General features: G+C 54.6%; 2 protein-coding genes across 3 annotated transcripts; one reads left to right on the plus strand and one right to left on the minus strand.

Annotated features, from left to right (window-relative positions):
• Positions 1–2,201: 2,201 nt before the first annotated feature.
• Positions 2,202–8,697, minus strand: WNT10B (Wnt family member 10B). Of its 2 annotated transcripts, XM_019662216.1 has the most exons (6): positions 8,063–8,697; positions 7,596–7,805; positions 6,564–6,683; positions 6,172–6,434; positions 4,027–4,400; positions 2,209–3,386 (listed from the first exon to the last, which is right to left on the minus strand). In XM_019662216.1, the coding sequence occupies exons 3-6, from the start codon at positions 6,635–6,637 to the stop codon at positions 2,928–2,930; spliced, it is 1,170 nt and encodes a 389-aa protein (XP_019517761.1). In that variant the 5' UTR covers positions 6,638–6,683; positions 7,596–7,805; positions 8,063–8,697; the 3' UTR covers positions 2,209–2,927. The 2 variants fall into 2 exon arrangements, with proteins under 2 accessions (XP_019517759.1, XP_019517761.1); XM_019662214.1 differs by having other exon boundaries at positions 2,202–3,386; positions 7,596–8,697.
• Positions 8,698–15,667: 6,970 nt separating this feature from the next.
• On the plus strand, positions 15,668–19,809 carry WNT1 (Wnt family member 1). Its single transcript, XM_019662224.1, has 4 exons — positions 15,668–15,812; positions 16,533–16,786; positions 17,488–17,753; positions 18,275–19,809. The coding sequence occupies exons 1-4, from the start codon at positions 15,709–15,711 to the stop codon at positions 18,761–18,763; spliced, it is 1,113 nt and encodes a 370-aa protein (XP_019517769.1). The 5' UTR covers positions 15,668–15,708; the 3' UTR covers positions 18,764–19,809.
• The last annotated feature ends 3,679 nt before the right edge of the window (positions 19,810–23,488 follow it).

Consider the following 23,488-nt stretch of genomic DNA (forward strand, 5'->3'; position numbering starts at 1 on the left):
ACCCAGTACCCAACCAACCACATCAACATGCCTTGAGCAACTCTGTCAGTGCTCCAGCCCAAGACTTCAGGTCCTCTAGTGGTTGGGATCAGGTGTGACCAAAGGATGGAAATGGTTTCAGCCTAATATGGTTAGCAGCAAGTACCATAACATTTGAGTCAGAAATGATGAATGGAACTGGAGACTCTCCCATCCCTTCTGTCCTTCACCCCTGTAGAGTCTTGAGAGGAACGTATCTGTTGCAGCATCACTGGGTGCTTCCCATGGAACAAATAGGAGCAAAGACAGGAGGGATGCTGTCCAACTGGCAATTATCCAGCCACTGCCACTCCCTAGCTTCCCAACCACTTGGCTAAGGGAGAAGAGCTCATCTGGAACTGAAGGAGGCAAAGAGTCCTGACTTACACTGCATCTGTCTTTCTCCCTCCCTCTGGCATCCAGTAGAGCTAAGTAAAAGCTGAAATTGTAGCCACCCTGCTTTGTGGGTTGCACACTCCCACTCCCGCCACTGACCCTAGGCCTGGGCCTGGGCCTGAGCCCAGCTCTTGTGCCTGGAGCAGGGGTGGCGGGGGGGGGGGGGTACCTAGAATCAACATTGTAAAAGATCCCAGTAAATTTAAAATATCCATGCTGTTTAATTCTCTTTAAAGGAACAGANGGGGGGGGGGGGGGGGGGGGGGGTGTTGGCCTTGCTGACAAAATCCATTTGGAATTTCTCAAGGTTGTGGTTTGGGGCTTAAGTTTGCCACAGAGTGTGTCTGACGAAAGATGAGAGCTAGAAAGTGAGAAGGAGCCAAAGGGAGTACAGAGGAAGGAAACAGGAAAAAGCTGAAATAGTCTCCACTGGAGATTCTCCTTGCTCTTCCTGAGTGTGTGAGATTTCTGGATATTCTTTAGTGTTATTCTCTCTCATATCCTATGTCCATTCTAGCTGCCTTCCTCTCTCCCACACTAGACTCAGTCAGTACCTGAAATAAGGATGAGATACCTTCCTGCCTCTATCAAATTTCAAAACCCAGAATTCTCAATGCTAAAGTGGATATTTGGGACATAAAATTTAGCCACAAAATACTGCCCTGACACAACATTCCTCAAAATGTCCTCTCCACCCTGGTGCTACCATCATTTCACCTGATTTTGAGAGTAACTGGGGGAGCAGATATACCTATTGCCTAAAGGCATAGAGAGAACTACATAGTTCTAGATTCCCTGCCCAACGAGATGACCTGTTAGAGTCAGCATCTTGCAACCCCATAAACAGTCACTTGTAAAGTCCTAAATGTGTGGTGCATATCCCTTTTCTAACTGAAAGATAATGGTTTGGTTTCAAAGATATAACTAAAGAAATTATTTTCTTTAGTTATGGTCATCTCCTAAAAGATAAAGGAATTATTTCACTAAGATTAAATGCAGAAGAGCCCTGAATAAGGAAGGACAAAATACATATGCAGATAATTCAGTGGGAGAACCTGCTGGTTTTGCAGGTTTCCAGAGGGGAGGGAAAAAACTCCCCTTTTGGGCATAGGAATCCCTTTTATATGTTTCCCATTAGTCTTGTATCTACCTAGCAAGTTCTCTGATTTAGAGCCAGAGAGAAAAGCACCTGCTCTTTTGGGTCCAGGTTCAATGTTGAGATATCTTCAGGACTTGAAAACCCCAAAACAGAGATGACCACATGGTGTAGGGCAGGGGTCAACAAACTACAGCCAGAGGACCAAATCTGGTCCTACAGTCCGTTTTTGTGAATTAAATTTTATTGGACATCCATCTGGTTATGTATGGTCTACGGCTGCATTTGATCTACAACAGCAGAGTTGAGTAATTATTGCAGGGTTGAGTAGTCGAGACAAAGCTCGCAAGCCTAATATATTCACTATCAAGACCTTTACAAGGAAAAAAAAAAAGCCAGTCCTTGTTCTAAGGCAGTGACCAAGGCAAAATCTGGAATTGAGGCACATAGAGAGTAAACACAGCCTCTGTTTGGATCTCTAGCCCCTCACACCTAGAAGCCTCCCCTGGCTTTTCACACTAAAAGTTGCCAGCTAAGTTACTGAGGACCATTTCAAATTGTTTGTGGGACCAGGCAGGATATATGTAAATAAAGTCATTGAGTATAGGAGAGTAGAAGAATTCACCTAGAAAATAAGCCAGGGACTGGGATCCCAAGTGTGGGCAGAAATATCACCATCTGCATCCACTGGTCCAGAAACTTAATTTATTTTAGTTACAAACAGGAACCAAGAACAAGTCTCAGTACAATAAATTATCTATTCCCACCCCTCCTGCTGAAGAAAGAAAACGAGGCTCAGAGAGTTGTAGATACAACTCTTCCTTTGAAAGGTCCCCTTTAACATCTGAACGGGGGAAGACAGCTTTTCTAAGGGCCTGGACAGATGACTCTAAAGACTCAAGGGAAAGCACCCCCAGCACTCTGTCCCTTCACTAAGAAAAACCTCTCTACGACTGTCTCCCATTACCCCACAAGAGGGGGCTCAGGATGCAGTAGAGGAGTTTGGGAACAGCTAATGGAGTTAGTGGTCTCTCTAGATACAGGTCTCATGGCTCCACACAATGCCTGGGGCTAGCCCTCAAAGGAGAAGCATGGTCAAAGTCTAGGGACTCCCAAAAGGAGTATGAATTAGAGTTAAAGGGACCCCAGGGTTGGGAAGAGGGGGGCGATACAGTGCATTTCATTTTAGTCCATTCAGGTGTTTAAGGAGAAGAGAGCTGACATCTTCCCCCCAAGGCCCTCTGACTGTGGGGGACAAGGCCACAAATCACAGACTCCATCTGACCCCCACCACCCCTAAAGCTGTTTCTAGATAGATACTTTGAGCTTCCAGGGGCCAAGATTGACCTTGGACAGAAATCAGAGCAAAAGGCTGAAAAGTGCCCCTCCCTTTCCCCAGCCTGTGGTGAGAGGACCCTCACTTACACACGTTGACCCACTCTGTGACCTTGCACTCATCACACAGCACATAGCAGCACCAGTGGAAGCGGCAATGACAGCGTTCAACCCGTGTCTGCCGGAGCACGTTGTGCCCACGGCCACAACACAGGCTGCCACAGCCATCCAGCAGGCGGCTGGTCTTGTTGCAGGCCCGGCCCCGCGTGCCCGGGGAGCCGACGGTGGGGTCTCGCTCACAGAAGTCAGGAGACTTCTCAAAGTAAACCAGCTCCCCTGAGAGGCGACGGGGACGCAGGCGGGGCTGGAAGGCTCCAGAGTTGCGATTGTGCGTATCAATGAAGATGGCCCGGCCCAGACGCTCCCTCAACGCTGCCCCCACTGCCCGGAACTCTGGGGCAGCCCTCCAGCAGGTCTTGAACTGGCAGCTGCCTGATGTGCCGTGGCATTTGCATTTCCGCTTCAGATTTTCAGTCACCACCTAGAGCATTAGAGGGGGAAGGGGTAAAGGAAAGGGCAGCAAATGGATAGAGCACAGAGGCACAGGAGAGGGGAGGGAACAGAGAACACAGGGAGGCAAGAATAACCAATGACCGTGGAATATCAAAAGAGAAAGGGCTGGCTGATAGCCTAACTCCCTCATTTTATAGTTGGAGAACTGAAGCCAGCGCAGAGGGATTTGCCCATCTTCAATCACTAGCTGGTAACAGAGACTCAGCTGATAATTAGCTGGTAACTGAACTCAACTCCAGTCGTCCCAACTCCCAGTCCAGTGCTCTTTCCAGAATAAGCACTAGCTAAAATGGGGAGTCTGGCCCAGAACACCCCTAAATTCTGTAGGGAAGGCAGCTATAATCATAGCTACCGTGTAATGAGTACCTGCCAAAGATGGAGGCACTCTGCTAGGGGCTCTATTTGCTAGCCCACTCTTAATGACATTGTAAGGTAGGTATCCTCAGACTCTCTTTACAGATGCAAAACTGAGGTTAAGTTACTTGCTAGAGACCACCCAGATGGTGACAATCACCCACCGCATCTCATCCTCTTAGTCTGCTGTGTCTCTCAAACTCTAACCAGCCCTGGAAAGCTTGGAAGACCCAGGGCAAGGTGCACACACGTACCTGACGCCCCACCCTGTTGTTGTGGATTCGCATTCGTGCCTGGATGTCCCGGGGAGCTTCCCTGGAATCCAAGAAATCCCGAGAGAACTTCTCTCCAAAGTCCATGTCATGGTTACAGCCACCCCATTCCCATGTGTCCTGGGGGCTAGGGCTGGGGCCCGAGCCAGGGCCTGGGCTGGGCAAGGTGTGGGGAAAACTCTTGCCCCGGGACAATGCCTGCAGCTGCAGCAGTTTGGCCCTCAGCCGATCCTGTTCACCACTGCCCTTCCAGCCGCAGCCGCAGCTCACCAGCTTGCCCAGGCTGCAGGCCGTGGCTACCGCATGCATGACCCCAGCAGCCAGCATGGAGAAGGAAAAAGCACTCTCACGGAAACCTGGGGATGAAAAGGGTGTGATGGTGGGGTAAGGTTGACAGGCAGCTGAGAGTAGGAAAGCAGAAGGAAATAAACAGCCACCCTCCAATTCCAGAAATTCCTGACTGAGTCCTGACCCTGCCATTACTAGCTGAGTAATTTGGGAGAAAGTCACGGGAGAAGGAAGGGAACAGTAAGTGCAGAGCCTCAGTTTCCTCATCTATAAAGTGAGAGGATGGTTTGAGATGATCTCTGAGGTCTATCCTGGCTCTGGAAGCCTGGGATGTTCAGGTGTGGATGAGAGAGCTTGCCTAGAGCAAATGATCCCTGGGGGGTGGGAGATGACTAAAAGGGAGTCCCTGTGGTCTTTGAAGATGTGTTCACTGAGTTCTACATCTGAAAGCTTTAGAAATTCCCCAGCCCTGCAGGGAGCTCGGGTGGGGTGGAAGCAGAGGCCCTTGGGGTTCTTTTCTTCTTCCTCCTCCTCCTCCTCCTCCTCCTCCTCCTCCTCCTCCTCCAGGGTTATTTTAATCAGTCTTTTAACCAACCTACCCTACACCACCCCAAAACCCCCAAAGCACTGGAGCTGTAGAGCTGTCTTTCCCTTTTCCAGTTTCTAGTTTTATATTTGTCCTTAAAACTGCCCTTTATGTTTATCCTAACCTGCTATTACTCTATAAAACACTGGAAAGGGGAGAGAGGTGGGGGTAATTTTCCCTAAGGTCCTCTTAAAATATTGGCTCCTTTGTTTTGTTTTAGGGGTCACAGAGGCTCAGGATGACAAGCCTTTCCCAAGATTAGGTAGATATGCTTCTCATTTGGGCATCAAAGCCTTTCCCTATACCATGTCCTGTGGAGAAAGTGGGGGTCGCTCACTTCCTTTTAGGCAGGGGCTCTCTGGGACCCAGAGAGGATGAGAAACAGCACCTCCTTAAGGGCCAGGCTTTTCCCACCCCAGGATGCAGGGCTCCTAGCTCAGCCTCCTGATTCCCCCCAACCCCAACCCTCCAGGGGTGAAGCTGTTTGCACAAGTCTTGGGAATTCCCCCGCAGATGGCAGCTGCCTATTAACCCTGTAGTCCCCGAAGAACTGCCCCCACCCTTGAGCTCAGCCCAGGATGGATCGTTACTCCTCCAAGGAGTAAACTCCAGCATGGCCTGGCAAGAGGCAGCAATGCCTCCCAGACCAGGCCAGCAGTGACCTGTTCTCCACTTCTCCAGCCTTCCTCACCTGCTCAGGTGAGAGCCACCTGGGGCCCCTATGCACAGAGGAGGGGGCTGCTCCCTCCCCTGCTTCAAAGCCATCAGGGTCTTTGTTCCCAGCCTCAGCTCCTGGGAACCCCAGCAATTAGGGGAGTAGGTTTAACCCTTAAACAGTTGGGGGCGGCACCCCACCTCCGCTGAAGCTCTGGGGACACCAGCCTGGGCTTGTCCCTCAGAGATGGAGGGGGGTGAAAATTGGGGGAGGAAATGAGGGGGGCGTTTGAAGCTTCCAGGGCTAGGGGCATCTCTTGCTCACAGGTGCAACACAGATCGAGCTGGGTGGAGGCAGGAAAGGGGGCCTTAGGGTAGGGGAGCAGGGACCCAGCTGCCTTGCCGGCAGCGAGCAGGTGGAAGTCAGAAGCGCAGGGGCCCAGACGGGTGGCCAGACCCAGCTCTGCGAGGCTCCCGGGGGGAATTCCCGGAGAGGCCCCTCTCCGAGTCGTGAACCCATCCCTTCCCTCCTCCTCTCGCCTCGGCCTGCCCCCACCCTCAGCCCCTGCGGCGGCGCAAACGCGCCCCGCCAGGCTCACCGCGCTTGAGGATGGCGCTGTGGTGCGGCAGGCGGCCGCCGCCCTCGAGCGCCGAGCAGTTCCAGCGCTGGTCGCGCAGCTGGTGCTGACACTCGTGGACAGCGATGTGCAGGCCCTGAAGCGCGGACGCCGTCACGTCGGGGCTGCGCAGGCACAGGCCTAGCTGCCGCTTGCTCAGGCCCGACAGCGTCAAGCACACAGTGTTGGCAGTCAGCGGCGGCTCGCCGGGCAACTTCAGGCCCAGAATCTCATTGCTCAGAGCCCTGGAAACAGAGAAGGCGTTTAAGGGTCTGTGGGCCAGGCCTCGCGTCCCGTCCGACTCCTTCCGCCCCGGGGAGAGCTTCTAGCCCAGGCTTTCTCTCCGGGGCTGGGTGAGAGGGAAAACTGCTCACCGACTGCACAACGCCAGGAACAGGAGACCCACGAAGCCCCAGGGCGGAGGCCGCGGCCGGGGCTCCTCCGGCATGTCGAAGCCCGGGCCCGAAGGCGCCGGTGGGCAAATTGATCAGGGCCTGCGGGACAGGGAGACTTAAGGATGGCTCCGGTATGGATGGCTCGCCCGGCCAACCGAAGGATGCCCAACTTCGGGCTCCTAACCCACCAATGTCACCCCACTAATCCTTCTCGTCCCTCCCCAAACGATACAGTAAGAATCAACCCCCTTGATTTCCACAGTCCCTGGGCCCTGGAGGAAGAATCCTCGCAGCTGGGACTTATTCGAGCTCCCCTGGAGCCAACCCAGCCAGACACAACGCCAGGCACACACTCACATTCAAACTCGGACAAACAGACTCACAAACACCACTCCACCACCTCGCCCACTGCTCCCTCTTCGAGGGCCCCACGACTCGCTTCCCCCACCCTACACAGCTTCACGCCCTCACAGGGCTAGGGGGCGGGATTGGGAGGGGGTTCCCCACCACCTACAGCCAGCCGGGTGGGGGTGGGGGAAGTGTCGCCTCCAGGTGCCGTCGAAGGCAGGCAGCCTCCGTGAGAAGGGTGGAGGAATGGGCTCCCCACGAGCTCTACCCTATTCCTCCGCAGTAGGGAGAGAGGGAAGGCTCCAGGTGCGACCAAGAAAGGGAGGAGACCTGGTTCCCTCCTGAAAGGGACCGTGGCGCAGGTTCAGTCCTCTTCCTCGTCTGCCACCTTTCCAAACTACACGTTCTCCGCCTCCGCGTCGCCCATCTGGTTCTCACAGGTCCCAGCCTCAGTCCCCACCCCTTTGCTTTCGCGTTCATTGCCCTCCAAATCCGGGGGCACTCCTTTATTTGCTGGGTCTTTATCTCTGGCAATATCTCTGGCTCTCTCTGAATCTCTGTGCCCCTGTGGGCGGATGCATATATGTCTGTCTGACTACCCGAGTGCCTGTCTCGTCCCCGTGTGCGCGTCCCTGCCCTCCCTGCTCTCCCAGTTCCGATTACCTCCAGGTGCTCTGATGCAGGGTCCGCAACCGGCGGGATCGGATAGCCTGGGCTCGGGCTGCTCAAACCGTGGGGAGACTGCGTCGGGTTCTGCCCCCTCGGCAGAGCCGCATTCTTCCAGGGCAGGGCCACTCCTCTTCGCCGCTTTCCCAGCGCCGCCGCGGCCGCCGGGAGGAAGGGAGGGAGGAAGGGAGGGAGTGATAGAGAAAGCTAGCGAGCGGGCGAGCAAAGAACAGGGGGCTCTGGCTCTAATCGCGCGGAGCTCACGGGCGGCTCTGCTGTGGCTGACAGAGCTGCGGCCCCTCCCCGAGCCCGGGGCATCCCCACCCGGCTCCTCGCACCCCCCGCCTTGACCTCGGGAGCGCAGTCGCTCCCCCTCCTCCTAGCGTACACACACACCCTCTCCCCCGACGCCCGGGTTCAGGCTTGGCACCACTGAAGGAGGAGGTGACCAGAGTTCCTCTCACCTGCTTTGGAGTAGCCAAGGCTGCAAGGAGGGTGTAGTGACCCACACTAGGCAGCCAGGACCCTGGTCCCAAGTGGTCATTTCTCTTTGCCTCAGTTTCCTCCGCGGAGCGCTGAATGGCTGGAGGGTTTCTTTGACAAGATGAAAACGGAGCTGAGAACTGACGTCCGTCGTTGGACAGTTGTGTGCAGAGCCCTCAGCAAGAGCGCACCGCAGGGCTCTGGGAGCCAGTGGAAGAAGCTCCCTTCTGGGTGGCTTGGCTTACACCCACCTCTGAGCCCTGCGCATGCCCCTTGGGAGGGGTCAGCTTTGACCTCAGAGTTTGGCCCTAGCAGAGGCTGGGGTAGCCCCAGAGATCTTCAGCCTGCTCCTATCCTTCTTTTGGCTTGCAGGCATCCTTGCTGGCTGAAGCCTCCTGCCCTTCCTGGGATCCAGGGTCTGCACTTTGGGTGGCCCATATTCCTGCTCCAGGCTCGCAGACTTGCTTCACATGCAAAGAGGAGGGCCTTAGGATCGCAAACTGAGTCCAACCCTAGGGCAGCAGGAAAAGAGCCTGATCTTGGGGTGCACAGACGGAGCCAAACCACCTTAGTGAGCTCCGGTGGCAGCGAAGGGGTTAGGCACCACTGCACTCTTGCCTGACTCACCCTCCTAGCTCTAACCACTGCGGGCTATTTTTGCCAGAGAGGGGCCCCAGGCTTCCCAGCCACCCGCCCGCCCCTGCCAGACCGCAGCCCAAGGCACGGCTGGCCCTGCAAGCCCAAGGCTGGCACGTTGACTCAGAGACAGGCCCCCCAGGGAAGCAGAGCCACGGGGCTGAAACCCACAGCCACGGTCATCTCTTCCTTGGTGGTGGCCATGCAGCTCGCTGGGCAGCCAGCCTCCAGCCTGTGCTGCTGCAAGTCCTGCCCCATGCTGTAGGGGGCACTGTTGTCTAGGGTGCAGAGGGATCGCAAAGATCAGTGATTTTCATCTACTGGGATATTTATTTTTTACTTACTTATTTATTTTTTAAAAGATTTTATTGGGGAATTGGGGGAGGGGAACAGACAAGTTGCTGTCCTTTTGTTCTTCAGTCTAGTTGTGGAGGACATCGCTTCACTGGCCCATGTTGGTATTATCATTGTACTCTTCCTGGGTGAGGCAGTTGCTCACTGGCCATTGGACAGCCGCTCACTGGTGGCTAACGGCAGCTCACGCTGGCTGCTGGCCGCTCATGCTGGCTGCCAGCCACTCATGATAGCTCACCGCAGCCCACTGCAGCAGGGGCTGCAGCCTAGCCATCGCCAGCAACTCCCGGCAGCCCAGTTCCAGGTTGAGTTGTTGTTCACCATCTTAGCTGTAGAGGGCACAGCATCACTGGCCCTCATGTGGGATCCGAACCGGGGCCCTGCTGCTCAGAGCTGGAGTCCCAAGACAGCTCTTAACCAATGTGCCACTCGGCTGGCCCTATTGGGATATTTATTGACCATCTTTATATGCCAAACCTTGAGCAGGCTGGGGAGGTGAATGTGCCATGGTTCCTGACACTGGACAGCTGTGACCACAGAAGGTTGCTTTTCTCGGCTTTCCCACCTGAGGGAGGTAGGGAGGCAGGAGAGGAAGAGAAGGAGCCCTAGAGTCTTTGCCTCTCCTTCCTGTTTAGGGGCCAAAAACCAAGCTATGTGTGGTTTTTGAGGCCACCATAATCCTCAAGCCCTATCTCAGTAGCTTTCGTCCTCACACATGGATTTGGTGAACCTCACCAGTGTCCTTGCCCTATTCCTGCATGTCAACCTGGAACTACACCCAAGACTACACCTAGAGGAGGGGGGCGAGGTTTCCTATGCCCCTCTTCTCCCACGGGGACTCCTTGGACATTTGTGTGTCTCTGGGTCACCCTCAGGTTTTGGATTGTTTCTGCTGATTCTACCCTTGTTGGGTTGCAGTGTAGTCAGGTGCCAAAGAAGAGCCAGGGTCAGAACTATGGATTCTAACTTATCAGTGACTCCAGGGCTCCCCAACCTGGCCTGTTCCAAATCCAAAGACCCTTACGCCTGGTCCCTCTCCCTGTAGAAGCATAGCTCTGGGACCGGAGGCCACAGGCAGGCAGACTGGGTGGCCTGAGCTGGCCCCCAGTGCCCTCAGCCCGACCGGCTGGCCTGAGCACTGACCCGCAGGCAGGCGGCTGGAGGGCGGTGGGGCAGGCGGGGCCTGGAGAGGGCTGTGGGTACACACCCATTGCCTAATACCCCAAGCACGCGGCCAGCTCCAGGAAAGGGGAGGGGCGGGAACCAGAGAGACCTTGACAAGGGTTGGGGCCATGACTTGAGGGGAAAGTGGGGGGTTGTCCTGACTTCAGGGAACAAGTGGGAATAAGTTGGTCCCTCTTCCCCTTGATGAGAAGAGTGGAGCGCTGCTTTCCTATTATAGGGATGGAGGGTGTAGTGGGAGAAATCTGGAAAGAACCCTGGGGCCCTGGAGGGCGGGGGTCAAAGAAAATCATGGGGGCCCCTGGAGATCGGGGGATCGAGCAACTGAGGCGGTGGCTAAAGCCGAGAGCAGCCTTGGGAACCTCCTTCTCCTCCTCCCGCTGTGTTTGCCTTGGCCCAGGGTCCCGGGTGAGTCATCTATTGCTGAGCCGCTGATAGGGGCGGCCAGGCCCGGGGAACCCAAATTATAGGCCCGGGAGGGATAGATGCGCCCGCAGCGGTGAGCTCAGCTGCGCTGCCCACCCTCCGCCTCTCACGCCTTCTGCTGCAGCACCGTAGGCCACCACCTGGAGGCACCAAAGGGTCTGCAGCCTGACTGCGCTGGACTCTCAGAAAGCACCCCCTCATTCAGCACTTGGCCCTAACAAGTCTGTGGGATTACTCTAGACAGAACTTTGCCCCCTTCTCTACCAGAGGCGGATGGCTTCCTAGTCCAAGGAGGCAGTGCCGCCTGCTGGTGCTTCAAAGGAAAGTAGGTAGGCTCCTCTGCCCACAAACTCAGCCCAAGTTCCCTGCTTTCTCCCCAAACCCCAAGATCAGTGTAAAGCCCCTTTCCCCTCTGACATCTCTCTCCCTTGTTCCCATTCCAGGGGGGGTGGTTTACTACCGATGTTCTACTTCAAGCCTTTAAAGTTATCCGTGGTCAAAAGTGATAGAGAAAAATAAAGCAGAGTAAAAGAGATAGGTAGTGGGATTCCATTTTATACAGGGGGAGGGAAAAGGGAGTGAGGGAACAAACCCATGGAGATATCTGTGGAAGGGCATTCCAGAAGACAGGAAAGCAAGTGCAAAGATCCTGAGACAGGAGCTTGCTTGGTATATTCAAGGGATTAGCAAGGAAGCCAGTGTAGTTGGAGGGAGGAACCCACCAGGGAGAGAGTAGTAGGCAATGAAGTTAGAGGACAAGGAGTTAGAAGGAGCAGGGTGAGATCATATCGGGTCTCATAGGCCACTGTAAGGATTTTGCTTTTTCCTTTGAGTGAGATGGGGAATCACTGGAAAATTCTGAGCAGGAGAATGAAATAATCTGACTTTCATTTTAGAAAGAATAACTCTGGCTATTGTGTGGAGAATAGACTGGGGGAAGTAAGTGTAGAAGCAGGGAGAGCTGTTAGGAGGCTATTGCAATAATACAGGAGAGAGGTGATGGTGGCTCTGACCAGTGTTGTAGCGGTAGGGTGGTAAGAATGGATCAGGTTCTGCATATATTTTGAAGACAGAAGGACAGGGTTTGTTGAATGATTTGATGGTACAGTATAAGAAAACAGATGAGTCAAACATGACTCTAAAATTTTTTTCCTGAGCAACTAAAGCATTGGAGTTGCCATTTACTGAGATGGGGATGACTGATGACAGAGCAGGTTAGGGTGAGGGAAGGATCAGGAGTTCAGTTTGGACATGTGCATTTTGAGATGCTTGTTCTACTGTTAGATGTGCAAGTTCAGAGTTCAGGGCCAGAGATACAAATTAGGGAGCATGAGACTGACTAATTCACCAAAGGAGTCAGTATAGACTAAGAAGAAGCTCCAGATTGAATTGGGAGGTACAGTCCCAATTTAGCTTAGAGGGTACATTGGGTATACAAGGTGGAACCAGATTAAGGAGACTAGGAAGGTGAGCAGCCCAGGAAGTAGGAATGGTGTTCCAGAAAACAAGTAAGAATATTTCGAGAAGAGCTGGCTGAGTGGTGCATTGGTTAAGAGTTGGCTTGGGATGCCAGCTCTGAGCAGCAGGGCCCCGGTTCGGATCCCACATTAGGGCCAGTGACGCTGTGCCCTCTACAGCTAAGATGGTGAACAACAGCCTGACCTGGCTGCCATGAGTCGCTGGCGATGGCGTAGGCTGCAGTGGAGCTGCAGTGGGCTCCCATAAGCTACCATAAGCGGCTGGCAGCCGGCATGAGCTGCCAAGAGCCATCGTGAGCGGCCATCCAGTGTCCAGCGACCTATCTGCCTCACCAGGGAAGAGCGCAATGAGAATACCAACATGGGCCAGTGAAGCGACGTCCTCCACAACTAGACTGAAGAACAAAAGGACAGCAACTTGTCTGTTCCCCTCCCCAATTCCCCAATAAAATCTTAAAAAAAAAAAAGAATATTTCAAGAAGGAGGGAGTGTTTGATTTTGTCTGCTATTTAGGATGAGCACTGAAATGCAACTGTAGAGCAACACAGAGGTCATGGATGATTTTGATAAGGAGATGTAGTGGGTTCAAAGGTGTGATTAGGGTGGAAAGAGAGAATAAAGAAAAGAAGTTGGCACTAGTGATTAAAGTAACCCTTTGGAGCTTTGCAGTAAAAGAGAACAGATAAATGGGGACAATCTTGGGTAGTAGTGTGGTATCAAAAAAAGTCTTTGGATTTTTTAGACAGAAGCTATTACAGCATATTTATATGCTGATGGGCGTGATCCAGTAAAGAAGTAAGTTGATGATGCAGGAAAGAAACAGAGGACAATTGATAGAGTAATGATTTGACCTAAATAGAAATTTAGACGAGATCATACATAGTGTGACCCAGACCTAGAGCCCTCCTGCTCTTTCCCACTACTCCTGGTGGGTGGAATGGTGGAACAAAGGATATTGCCTCCTTCTTTTCTCATCTCACCTCTGCTTGTCACCAGTGGTCACAAACAAGGCTTTCCTGTCTTTTGGCCCATCTCCCACCTCCACGGGGTTTTATCAATCCACCAGGCCAAAAGAGTTCTTCACCCAGCCCCAGTGAGGAGAAACATCTAAGAGATAAAAGATAAGCTGCCTGTGGTCCATTGTCTATTTACCTGAGCCTTTTGCGCTGGGTGCCCTCTGCAGAGACTACTGGGTTTGGGACCTGTGGAGGATGTTGAGCCAGTACACATTGTCCCTCTGGGTTGAATTCTTAGAGGAGCAAGGTACAATGGACTGGGCAAAGGGCCTCAAAAATAACCTCCATCAGGCTTCATTTGGGTTAATATGCATCTCATTTAAAATGCAAGTGCCCCAAGAAGATTAATTAAACTTATCAGGCACTTATTCCTTGGAGGGGAGGTCATTTATGGGACTTGGAACTCTTTAGGATTGGGTCTGGGTACATTACTCAGTTAGAAAGAACCCTAAAGGCAAGGGACATGAAAAAGAGAGGATCCAAAAGGAAGGCAGGAAGATCCTAGAGATCATTTTTATTTTTCTGTCAATTTTGAGAAGCCCCACCCCTACCCCCCACCCCCGGCCTGCTATTGCTACACAATCACAAATAGCTGGTCAGGTGGAAAGGAAGGGCATGGGCTTTGAGTCAACATGGTCTGGGTTTTAGCCTGGTTCTACCATTAATTCATTTATCAGCTACGTGGACCTTGGACAACTATCTAATCTACTGTTTCCTCTCTAAAATGGGGGAAGAGATGTAAAGAGGGAGATCCTCCCTCCTTCCAGGGGCCAGTTGTGTGTGCTAGTGGGCATGATAACCAGGCTGGCAGTGCTCCCCATGCCCTGTATAGGCAACAGCAGCCACTTCTTCAATAGGAGGCCAAGGTAGCCTTGAAGCTGAGCTGGAATCCCTGGGAGGGAAGAGAAAAGTATACAACAGAGGGAATGGTTGCAGGTACTCTGGGTATCCCAGCGTGGTGAGAGCGGAGAGATCCAGAGTTTGGGGGGAAGACAGAAAGTTGACAGAAAAATCCAAAAAGAATCAAACAGATGGAGGCACAAGCGCCCTATTATGGGTTTAGTTTAGCCAGCAGTCCTTCTCTTCCCAGTCCTTCCCCACCATACACACAACTGACATCTACTCCACTGCCCTTCTTTTCTGAGCTTAGTCCTCAGAGATTCAACCACTCGGGGTCTTCTCCATCTTGATACCACCTTGGTTGCTGGCTCAGCCTCCTCTCCCAGTGACATGCACAGGTTGACACATGCCACAGGGTGACACACCATAGAATGATGCAAGGTACACAGGACAAGAGTGACACATATATGCATATTTAATCTCCCCACACGCACACTCATCTACCCATCCACCCACCTCCACACACAGTCCCAGACATTCTCTACCCCTCAGTCAACTGGGTCTCTCCTGACAATAGCTGCCACCTCCTTCCCACACATAGATGATGCACTGCCCCATCTGTGACAAGATGACTTAATGATCCCTTCTGACCTGAGCCAAATTCCAAGATTCTTTAGAGTGGTTTCTAACATCCCTCCTCAAAACATGGAGTTTCTGCACAGGAGGACACACATGAGTGTGTACACTCAGAATACATTCACACACATTCTCACATGCACTCACATTTGCATTGTCCCACTTACACACACACACCACACAGCCACTAGTGTGCGCCTTCTGGCCCATAAGCACAAACTGCTGCTTCCTCAGGTTTCTCTTCATAGCCAGGCTGTTTTCTGTTTGGTCAACTCACCCCCCAACTCACCCCCGGGACTTCCCTAACCACAGCCCCACCTCCACCCCCAGTCTCCCCCTTTTCTTTCTCTATCCAGCCTTGGGGGTTCCTGGGAGGGAAGGCGTCTCCTGGAGTCGCTGCCCAGAACCACAGCTTTCCTTCCTCTACTTAGGATGGGGGAGAGAGGGGACACCGGTGGGGCCAAAGGTGACGTCGAGGGGACAGCCCCAAGGCGGGAGGCAAAGCGGCTGGGCTCCCGCGGATTCTCAAAAAAAACCAGAGCACATTGTCGCCGCGCCCTCTGGCGGACGCTGGTCCCCGACGGGCTCCGGACGCGAAGACGAGTGAGGCGGGCGCGCGTGGGAGGGCGTCCTAAGGGGAGGGGTCGGCGGCCAGTGCAGGCCCGGAGGCGGGAGCCACCGTGCAGGGGGCGGGGGTGAGCCCCGACGGCCAGCCCGTCAGCTCTCGGCTCAGACGGGCGGGAGCCACGGCCCGCTCGCTGCCCATTGTCTGCGCCCCTCACCGGTGCGCCCTGGTGCCACAGTGCGGCCCGGCAGGGCAGCCTCCCATCGTCACTTCAGCCAGCGCCGCAACTATAAGAGGCGGTGCCGCCCGCAGTGGCTGCCTCAGCCCACCAGCTGGGACCGCGAGCCATGCAGCCCGCCGCCCGCCCCCAGGGCTGTTAGAGCCAGACTGCGAACTCTCGCCACTGCCGCCACCGCCGCGTCCCGTCCCACCGTCGCGGGCAGCAGCCAAAGCCGCCCCAACTGCAGCACAGAGCAGGCAAGGCCGGGCAGGCCATGGGGCACTGGGCGCTGCTGCCCGGCTGGGTTTCTGCTACACTGTTGCTGGCGCTGGCCGCTCTGCCTGCAGCCCTGGCCGCCAACAGCAGTGGTCGATGGTGGTAAGTGAGCTGGTGCGGGGTCGCCACTTGTCTCGGGGCGCAGAGCCAGGGGCCAGCCCTATCCAGCTCCCACGCTCTGGGATCCGTCTGCAGACAGGCTCCCTCCAGCGCTCCGACTTCCCTCTGAGACACCGAGGGGCGCTCTGGAGCGGAGTTGTTTCAGAGAATCCAGCTCTATTGAAGTAGGGTGAATGGTCCGGCCGCGGCTGTCCACTATTCTCCAGGCAGGGAGCCCACTCCCACCGCCTTTCTTCCTTGAGCCCCAAACCCAGCCTCACGGCGGTAGCCACATCACAGGTTCCCCTGCTTCAGAAAGCGAAGGGTCAGGCATGCGTTTAGAAGGCAAGAAGAGGGTGGGACTTCTAAGCATCTCACTCCTTGGGTGGGCATGAACTGCAGGCCAGGATTTCTTCTCTAGGCTGCCGGGAAGCAGGCTTTGAGAGACAAGGTGGACATCTAATCTCCGGGGTCCCCATGCTTTTCCTGTCCAGTCCCCGGATCCAGGGCCCCGACCAGCCCTAAGACTCCTGGGCACACAAAAGTCTGGACGACCAGTTATTTGAATCTAGTGAGCCTGGGAGCTCGGAGTCATTACCTTATTATTGATCTCCTGCCGCTCTTTCAGGGCAAATAGCCCCAGGGAGAGAGCAGGGTGGGACTACCTTTTTGATTAGGGTGCAGGTCCTCTTCCAGAGCCTGAGCTATCATGGGTTTCACCAGGGGCATCGTGAACGTAGCCTCCTCCACGAACCTACTGACCGACTCCAAGAGCCTGCAACTGGTGCTCGAACCCAGTCTGCAGCTGCTGAGCCGCAAACAGCGGCGGCTGATCCGCCAGAACCCGGGGATCCTGCACAGTGTGAGCGGGGGGCTGCAGAGCGCTGTGCGAGAGTGCAAGTGGCAGTTCCGGAACCGCCGCTGGAACTGCCCCACGGCTTCAGGGCCCCACCTCTTCGGCAAGATCGTCAACCGAGGTGGGTACTCAGGAAGGAGACGCTTCCGGGGCCAGGGGAACGCGGGGTCACCCCCAGGGCATGGGTGGGCGAATGCAGGGAAGATATCCCGGGCTCCTGCAGGGTCACGCGATCAACCGGCCAGGAACTTTATGCCCAGCGCCAGCTCTGGACCAGAATCGGTCTACCAGACGCTTTCAAGCCGTGCACCCTGGGCACGAAGCTTAACTTTTCTGAGCCACTGCCTCAGAGAACCGGAGTTCTGAGTCGTGGACGCAGGCCGGCGACCGCTTCTCCCCGCCCCCCGCCCCCCCACACACACACACAAAGGTGCCTAGGAAACTGCTCTCTGCAGGCGTGCGTCTTGCCTCTCGCCCAGGAAGGCTTGCATCGCTGAAGAGTGGGCCATGTTTGGGCTGCAGAGAGGTCTTAGCGTTGCAGAGTTCTTTCCCTACCCTCTTTTCAGTTTTTCTCTCTGGAGCTGTCCCACTTCTACCGAGGCTCCCTGAATCTCGGTAACGGGTGATTAAAGCGTGGACGTGTTGCGTGCCCACGCACGTGCTTTCCCTATGAGAACAGCTTCCCAACACAGCCCGCCGCCTGGCTCACAGGACTCCAAAGGTGGAGGCGGGGCGCGGGACTCAGGGTCCCAAGCCCTCCACTAAGGGTGCTGGCCGCACCCCGCGTGCCTCCTCGCTGATCCCCGCTCCCTTCCCTCACAGGCTGTCGGGAAACAGCATTTATCTTCGCCATCACCTCTGCCGGTGTTACCCATTCGGTGGCGCGCTCCTGCTCCGAGGGCTCCATCGAGTCCTGCACGTGCGACTATCGGAGGCGCGGCCCTGGGGGACCCGATTGGCACTGGGGGGGCTGCAGCGACAACATCGATTTCGGCCGCCTCTTCGGCCGGGAGTTTGTGGATTCCGGCGAGAAGGGGCGGGACCTGCGCTTCCTCATGAACCTTCACAACAACGAGGCGGGCCGCACGGTGAGCGGGTTTGAGGGGCTCCGCGCCCGAAGCGGAGTGGCAGGGATCTGCGCACAGGCTAATCTCGGACTTGGGAAGTAATGGTCCGTGATAAGGCCAGGGGTTAGGGTAGGGAACCATGAGAGGTCGTCCTGAGGGAGCGGGAGGCTTGGAAGGAAGCCAGAGAATGTAAGAGATAGTGGCTGGGAGCAAAGGGATGCCTGGACTAGGGCAGGTGGAACTGAAGAGGTTAGAAATCATGCAACCCATAGAACACACTGCCTACAGCCTTCCATTGTACAGATTCAAAAAATTAGGCCAAAGAAAAGGCTGAGAGGCCATGACAGACTCTCCCGCGCGGAGCAGAGTCAGTCCTAGTGTCCCCATCTCTGCGGGGTATTTCCTGCCTCCCATCCGCTGGGCTCAGCTAGGCCTGGACCTTTGCAGAGGTCCCGGCGGCGTCCGGTAGGGGGCGGTATCTGGGATGGTGGCTCTGGCTCTGGCAGTGCCGTGGGACAGCCTTTCTTCTCCCTTCCCCCCAGACCGTGTTCTCCGAGATGCGCCAGGAGTGCAAGTGCCACGGGATGTCCGGCTCGTGCACGGTGCGCACGTGCTGGATGCGGCTGCCCACGCTGCGCGCGGTGGGAGACGTGCTGCGCGACCGCTTCGACGGCGCCTCGCGCGTCCTCTACGGCAACCGCGGCAGCAACCGCGCGTCGCGAGCAGAACTGCTCCGCCTGGAGCCGGAAGACCCCGCGCACAAGCCACCTTCTCCCCACGATCTCGTCTACTTCGAGAAATCGCCCAACTTCTGCACATACAGTGGACGCCTGGGTACAGCGGGCACTGCAGGGCGCGCCTGCAACAGCTCGTCGCCCGCGCTGGACGGCTGCGAGCTGCTCTGCTGTGGCCGCGGCCACCGCACGCGCACGCAGCGCGTCACCGAGCGCTGCAACTGCACCTTCCACTGGTGCTGTCACGTCAGCTGCCGCAACTGCACGCACACGCGCGTACTGCACGAGTGTCTGTGAGGCGCTGTGCGGACTCGCCCTCAGGAGCGTTCTCCTCAAGCATTACCCCCTCCCCCTCCAGGCAGATTCGCTGGCACCTAAGACCCTGATATGCGCCCGCCCAGTCTGTTCAGCCACACTCGCCGCGATTCATAAGTATCCGATCATTTCTCCCACCTCCTCCTACCTGGGGACTCCTGCAACCACTTGCCTGGGGCAGCACGAACCCTCTTGCCATCCTGATGGACCTGCCCGGACCTACCTCCCTTCCTCTCCGTAGGAGACCCTGTTGCACTGCCCCCTGCTTGGGCAGGAGGTGAGAAATGGATTCGCCCCTCCCCCATGAGGGGTCAGCTCCAGACGGTGTTACTCATCCTCTGCCACCGCGCCAGCGACGTTCCTGCCTCCCTCCCTCCCCTTTTTCCTCCGTTTCCTCCAGGTCCATGCCCCTTCCCATTCTGCCAAGAGTGCAGACCCTGAACACACACCTGGGCGTCAGGGTCTTTCTCCCGCCAACCTACAGCTGAAGCGGGAGATTCCAGGGTGAAAGGGCAGCTGCAGCTGTGGTGATGTGGAAAATGAGGTTGGGGGACCCAGCAGAAATACCCCCATTCTCCCAGCCTCTGTCGTGGAGCCATTGAACAGCTGTGAGCCATGCCTCCCTCCACCACCTCCTACCCTTTCCTGTCCTGCCTCCTCATCAGTGTGTAAATAATTTGCACTGAAACGTGGATACAAAGCCACGAGTTTGGTTGTTGTAAATAAAACTATTTATTGTGCTGGGTTCCAGCCTGGTTTGCAGAGACCACTTCCACCCCACTCAACCCCTCTCCATTCTTCTCTCTTTTGGCCCTCCAGCCTTTTCTGATTCCTCTTCCCCCACTCCTCAATTTTTCAAAGACGCCTTTGCCTACCGGAATCAGTATTTCCTTCCACTGTAGCTATTAGTGGCTCCTCGCCCCCACCAATATAGGATCTTCCTCTCCAGAATAAAATCTCTATTTTTATCAATGACTTGATGGCTTTTCCTTGAATCCAGAACATACCATTGCTTACCTCTCTTAAACAAATAGGATACATTGTTGGGCGATTGATTTTCTGGCCCTGCAACAGAAGCCTAAGATTCTAACCCTGGGATGACTTGAATGAGGCCACTGGGGATCCAGGTCTCTAGAAGAGCCTAGTCAATAACCCAAAGACCCTGCAGGGTTCTTTTTTTTAAAGATTTTTTTTTATTGGGGAATTGGGGGAGGAGAAGTGTTGAGGAATTGAGGAAGGGGACCAGCCACGTTGTTGTTCTTCAATCTTGGTTGTGGAGGGCGCCAGTCGCCATCTGGCTTCGTGGCCTCTAAGCTCAAGGTGCTGTGTTCAATCTTAGTTGCGGGTGGGTGTAGCCACCATCCCATGGGGGAGTCGAACCAGCAGCCTTATTGTTAAGAGTGCACACTCTATCCACTGAGCCATCCGGGCGGCAGCTCAGCTCAAGGTGCTGAGTTCAGTCTTAGTTGTGGGTGGCCCATAGCCCACCATCGAACAGGCAATCTTGTTGTTACATCGGCTGAGCCATCCTGCCACCTGCTGGCAGCTCAGCAACAGCTCAGCTCTGGTGCAGTGTCACTGGCCCATGTGGGAATCGAACCGGTGGCCCTGTTGCTCAGAGCTTGTGCTCTTAAGCCAACTCTTAACCAACTGAGCCACTCGGCCAACCCCACCTGCAGGGTTCTTTTTCCTATTTGAACACCAACTGGCTATGTCATATTGGGCAAGTGCATGGCCGCGTCAGTTTCTTCCTTCGCTGAATGGTGATTAAAAAAACTCTAAGCCTGCCTTTCCGATCTGGAAGAGTCAATGTGAAAATAGCTACAATTGAATGATAGCCATGACTGCATTCTAAAAAGAAACCAAAGAAAGAGAATCTCAAGCAGAAAGGATTCTATTCCCCTCAGTGTGGAGCTATTGGTCCCCTGAAGCCTACGCATATCGGCTTTATATCGGCTTTAGCTGTGGTCAGGCAGTGGGCAATGGGGAAGGCAACCTCCAAAAAAAATAAGGAAACACCTTACTAGGACCCCAGTAGTCCTGGACCCAGAAGCTCAGAGTAATGGTGGGGGAGAAGAAAGAAGCAGGAGGGCTAGAATCCAAATACAGCCTAGGCTTAAACCAATGTAACCAAAAAGACACCCAAGTGTGGCCCATACCAAACCATGAAGCTAGCCATTCCCATAAAGAGCCTATTGATGGTTCTGTTACTAATAACACTGACACCTGTGTGTGCATTCACCAGAGTCCATGGAGTACTAATCCTGCCCACAGCCTTATACCTGTCTCTAACCTCGAACTCTAAATCCCCCTCCCTCCGCTTCTAGGTGTGACCTTAACCTTAACCCTAACTTCTGACAAACACTAACCCCTTCCTCAACTCTAAGGCCTGTCCCTAATCCTAACACTTTCCCCTAGGGGAAGACCTGAAGGGCAGGGTGAACTGTGAAGCACCCCACCCCCAAGGGCAGCTACTGATCCTAGCAGACTGGAGAATTTCCCCCTCTCCCCAGGACTCTTTTGCTGTTGTTGCTGCCTCCCACCTTTCCCTGAATGTGTGAACTCTGACCCCAGCTGGCCTTTTGGATATGTGTGGGGGTAGGGGAGTGGAGTCAAGAGCTACTAAACCCTGCATCGCTATCCCTTTCCCTTTCTTTCCCTCCCCCAAGCTAGCACCAGCTCAGCTCTGATGGGCAGCCAGGAGGAGGAATAGAAACCTTATTGATCAGGGTAGGAGGCACCTGACAGGCCTTGGGTTTCCAGTAAAGAACTCCCTGCAGAGAATGCCCAATCTATAATCCAATGAACTATTAGATCCCCCAGCTCCTAAAGCAAGAAGTTAATGGGCTGCCAGAAGCAGGAGAGAGGGCTTGGGCTCCTGCTGACCAATGCCTGGAGTTGGGGAGAATGAGCAGGGTGGGGAGTCAAAGTGTTGGTAGCTGGCCTCAACCACTCTCACCTAACTCCTAACTCCAAGAACTAGATCAGTATCTGCTTTCAGGCTCAGAAGTTGGGGGGCCCTGGGATGAGCTACAACGTAGGAGCTGAAAGAAGAGCAAGAGAAAGCAATGAATCCCATTCTGACCCAAACTAGATTTTTAACAAATTTCTTGCTTTCTCAGCATCAGTTGTCTTGTCTATTAAACAGGGGCAGTTATAGGTAGTTAGTCTTCTCCTTCAGGAAGGTGATGAGGTTCGAGGCAATCACATGCATGAAAGCTTGGGTCATTCGAACACTGCTGACATCTCTTCTGTGCCAGGCATATGCCAAATGCTGGGGATACAGTGATGTACCACCATAGTGCCTGCTTGGAGGAGTTTATGGTCTGGCCAGGGAGTCAAGCATGTCAACAGATATTGTCAGTATAATGCAGGGAGTCCAATGGAGGCTCCTGGAAAGCGTAAAGGCCTCTGCGTGCATAAGGTTTAAGGACAGACTCCCACAATCAAGTCCTCAGCATGGAGGCCCCTTAATTCCAGGGGCTGGGACTTTGAGGGGAAGGTAGGGAAGTGCAGAATGAGCACTGACCCTCAACGGGGCATGCACTAATAAAATGAACAACGCAAGCGATGGGGCTGTAGGGGCTGCAAAGCATCACATAGGAGCTAATTATTTTTAATGATCATCTGTGCCATCCTCATGCAGAGCGAGAACAGGTAAATCCTGGGAAGAAAGGCAGCTGTGCCTGGAGAGAGGCCTCACTAAGGTCTCAGGGCCCAGAGCAGCTCAGAGGGGTCACCATAGGATAGGGCTATCAGGAATGATGTCTAAGCCCTGCCCTTTCCACCCAGGCTATCCTCCCACCCACCTCTGATCTTCAGGTGCCAGATGCCACACACCCAGGAGAATCTGAGGCTGCCAGGGACCCCGGACACATGGTTGGCCTCAGCAAATGAGGGAGGTGCTGGTCCTGAAATATCCTGGGGGGGAGTGGAAAACCTGAGAGGAACTCAGATGGCAGGCTTGCACTGTCCCTGGGGGGTCAGCAAGCCGGCACCACACACACCCTGCCACATGCACCCTGGAAAAACCCTGTCAGTGGGGCTGCAAATACCCCAGGGTCTAGCACCCCCCACACACACACCTCAGGCTGGTTCAGTCCTCCTCTCCAGGCCAGAGGGAGAAAAATAACAAAATGAGGAGAAAATAAGCTGTTTGGCTGTGGTGTGAGCAGGAATATCCATGCAGAGCTGCCCACCACTCACCCTTACTCACTCTTTCCACACCCAGCCAGGGCGCCCAGCATGAGACAGACCACCCCTCTGCCCCCTCCCCCGTCTGGGCTAAAAGCAGACGCTGGTGAGCGAGCAGCAGGTTATAAATATGCCCAGGGAACTGCCGCCAACTCGCTCCCTTGTCATCCCCTGGGAGGGGATGGGGGGTGGGGGGTGGCTCCTAGGGAGGAGCCAGGGCTGCCCTGCTCCCTGGGGCACAGGAGGAAGTGGGGCTTCCAAGAGGCTACTGCATTTTTTTTTTCCCTTTTCAAAGGGAAGGAACCACTGCCACTTCATTTTTTCTGGACATTTGCTCATCTGCTCAGAGGTAGGGTCCCAATCATTCCTGGGCCATGGCTGGGAGCTCAGAATGAAAGGGCCCAAGGCCACTTGCTTTGTGTCATGGTGCAGGCAAGGCCCATTTATTCTCAGCAAAACTGAAGTTTATTCATTCATTCAACCTGCATTTACCGAGGTCCTGCTGAAGGCCAG

Source organism: Hipposideros armiger, unplaced genomic scaffold (genome assembly GCF_001890085.2).
Source record: "Hipposideros armiger isolate ML-2016 unplaced genomic scaffold, ASM189008v1 scaffold_371, whole genome shotgun sequence".
NCBI classification, from domain to species: Eukaryota; Metazoa; Chordata; class Mammalia; order Chiroptera; family Hipposideridae; genus Hipposideros; species Hipposideros armiger.

What these genes read in the sequence shown, in the direction of transcription:
- WNT10B (XM_019662214.1), bottom strand. Translation starts at nt 6,637, where the DNA reads ATGCCGGAGGAGCCCCGGCCGCGGCCTCCGCCCTGGGGCTTCGTGGGT. An exon ending in CAGCGCCATCCTCAAGCGCG is followed by an intron (nt 4,401 to 6,171) that starts GTGAGCCTGGCG and finishes TTTCATCCCCAG; the next exon opens with GTTTCCGTGAGAGTGCTTTT. An exon ending in ACAACAGGGTGGGGCGTCAG is followed by an intron (nt 3,387 to 4,026) that starts GTACGTGTGTGC and finishes CTAATGCTCTAG; the next exon opens with GTGGTGACTGAAAATCTGAA.
- WNT1 (XM_019662224.1), top strand. Translation starts at nt 15,709, where the DNA reads ATGGGGCACTGGGCGCTGCTGCCCGGCTGGGTTTCTGCTACACTGTTG. An exon ending in AACAGCAGTGGTCGATGGTG is followed by an intron (nt 15,813 to 16,532) that starts GTAAGTGAGCTG and finishes GGGTTTCACCAG; the next exon opens with GGGCATCGTGAACGTAGCCT. An exon ending in CGGCAAGATCGTCAACCGAG is followed by an intron (nt 16,787 to 17,487) that starts GTGGGTACTCAG and finishes CTTCCCTCACAG; the next exon opens with GCTGTCGGGAAACAGCATTT.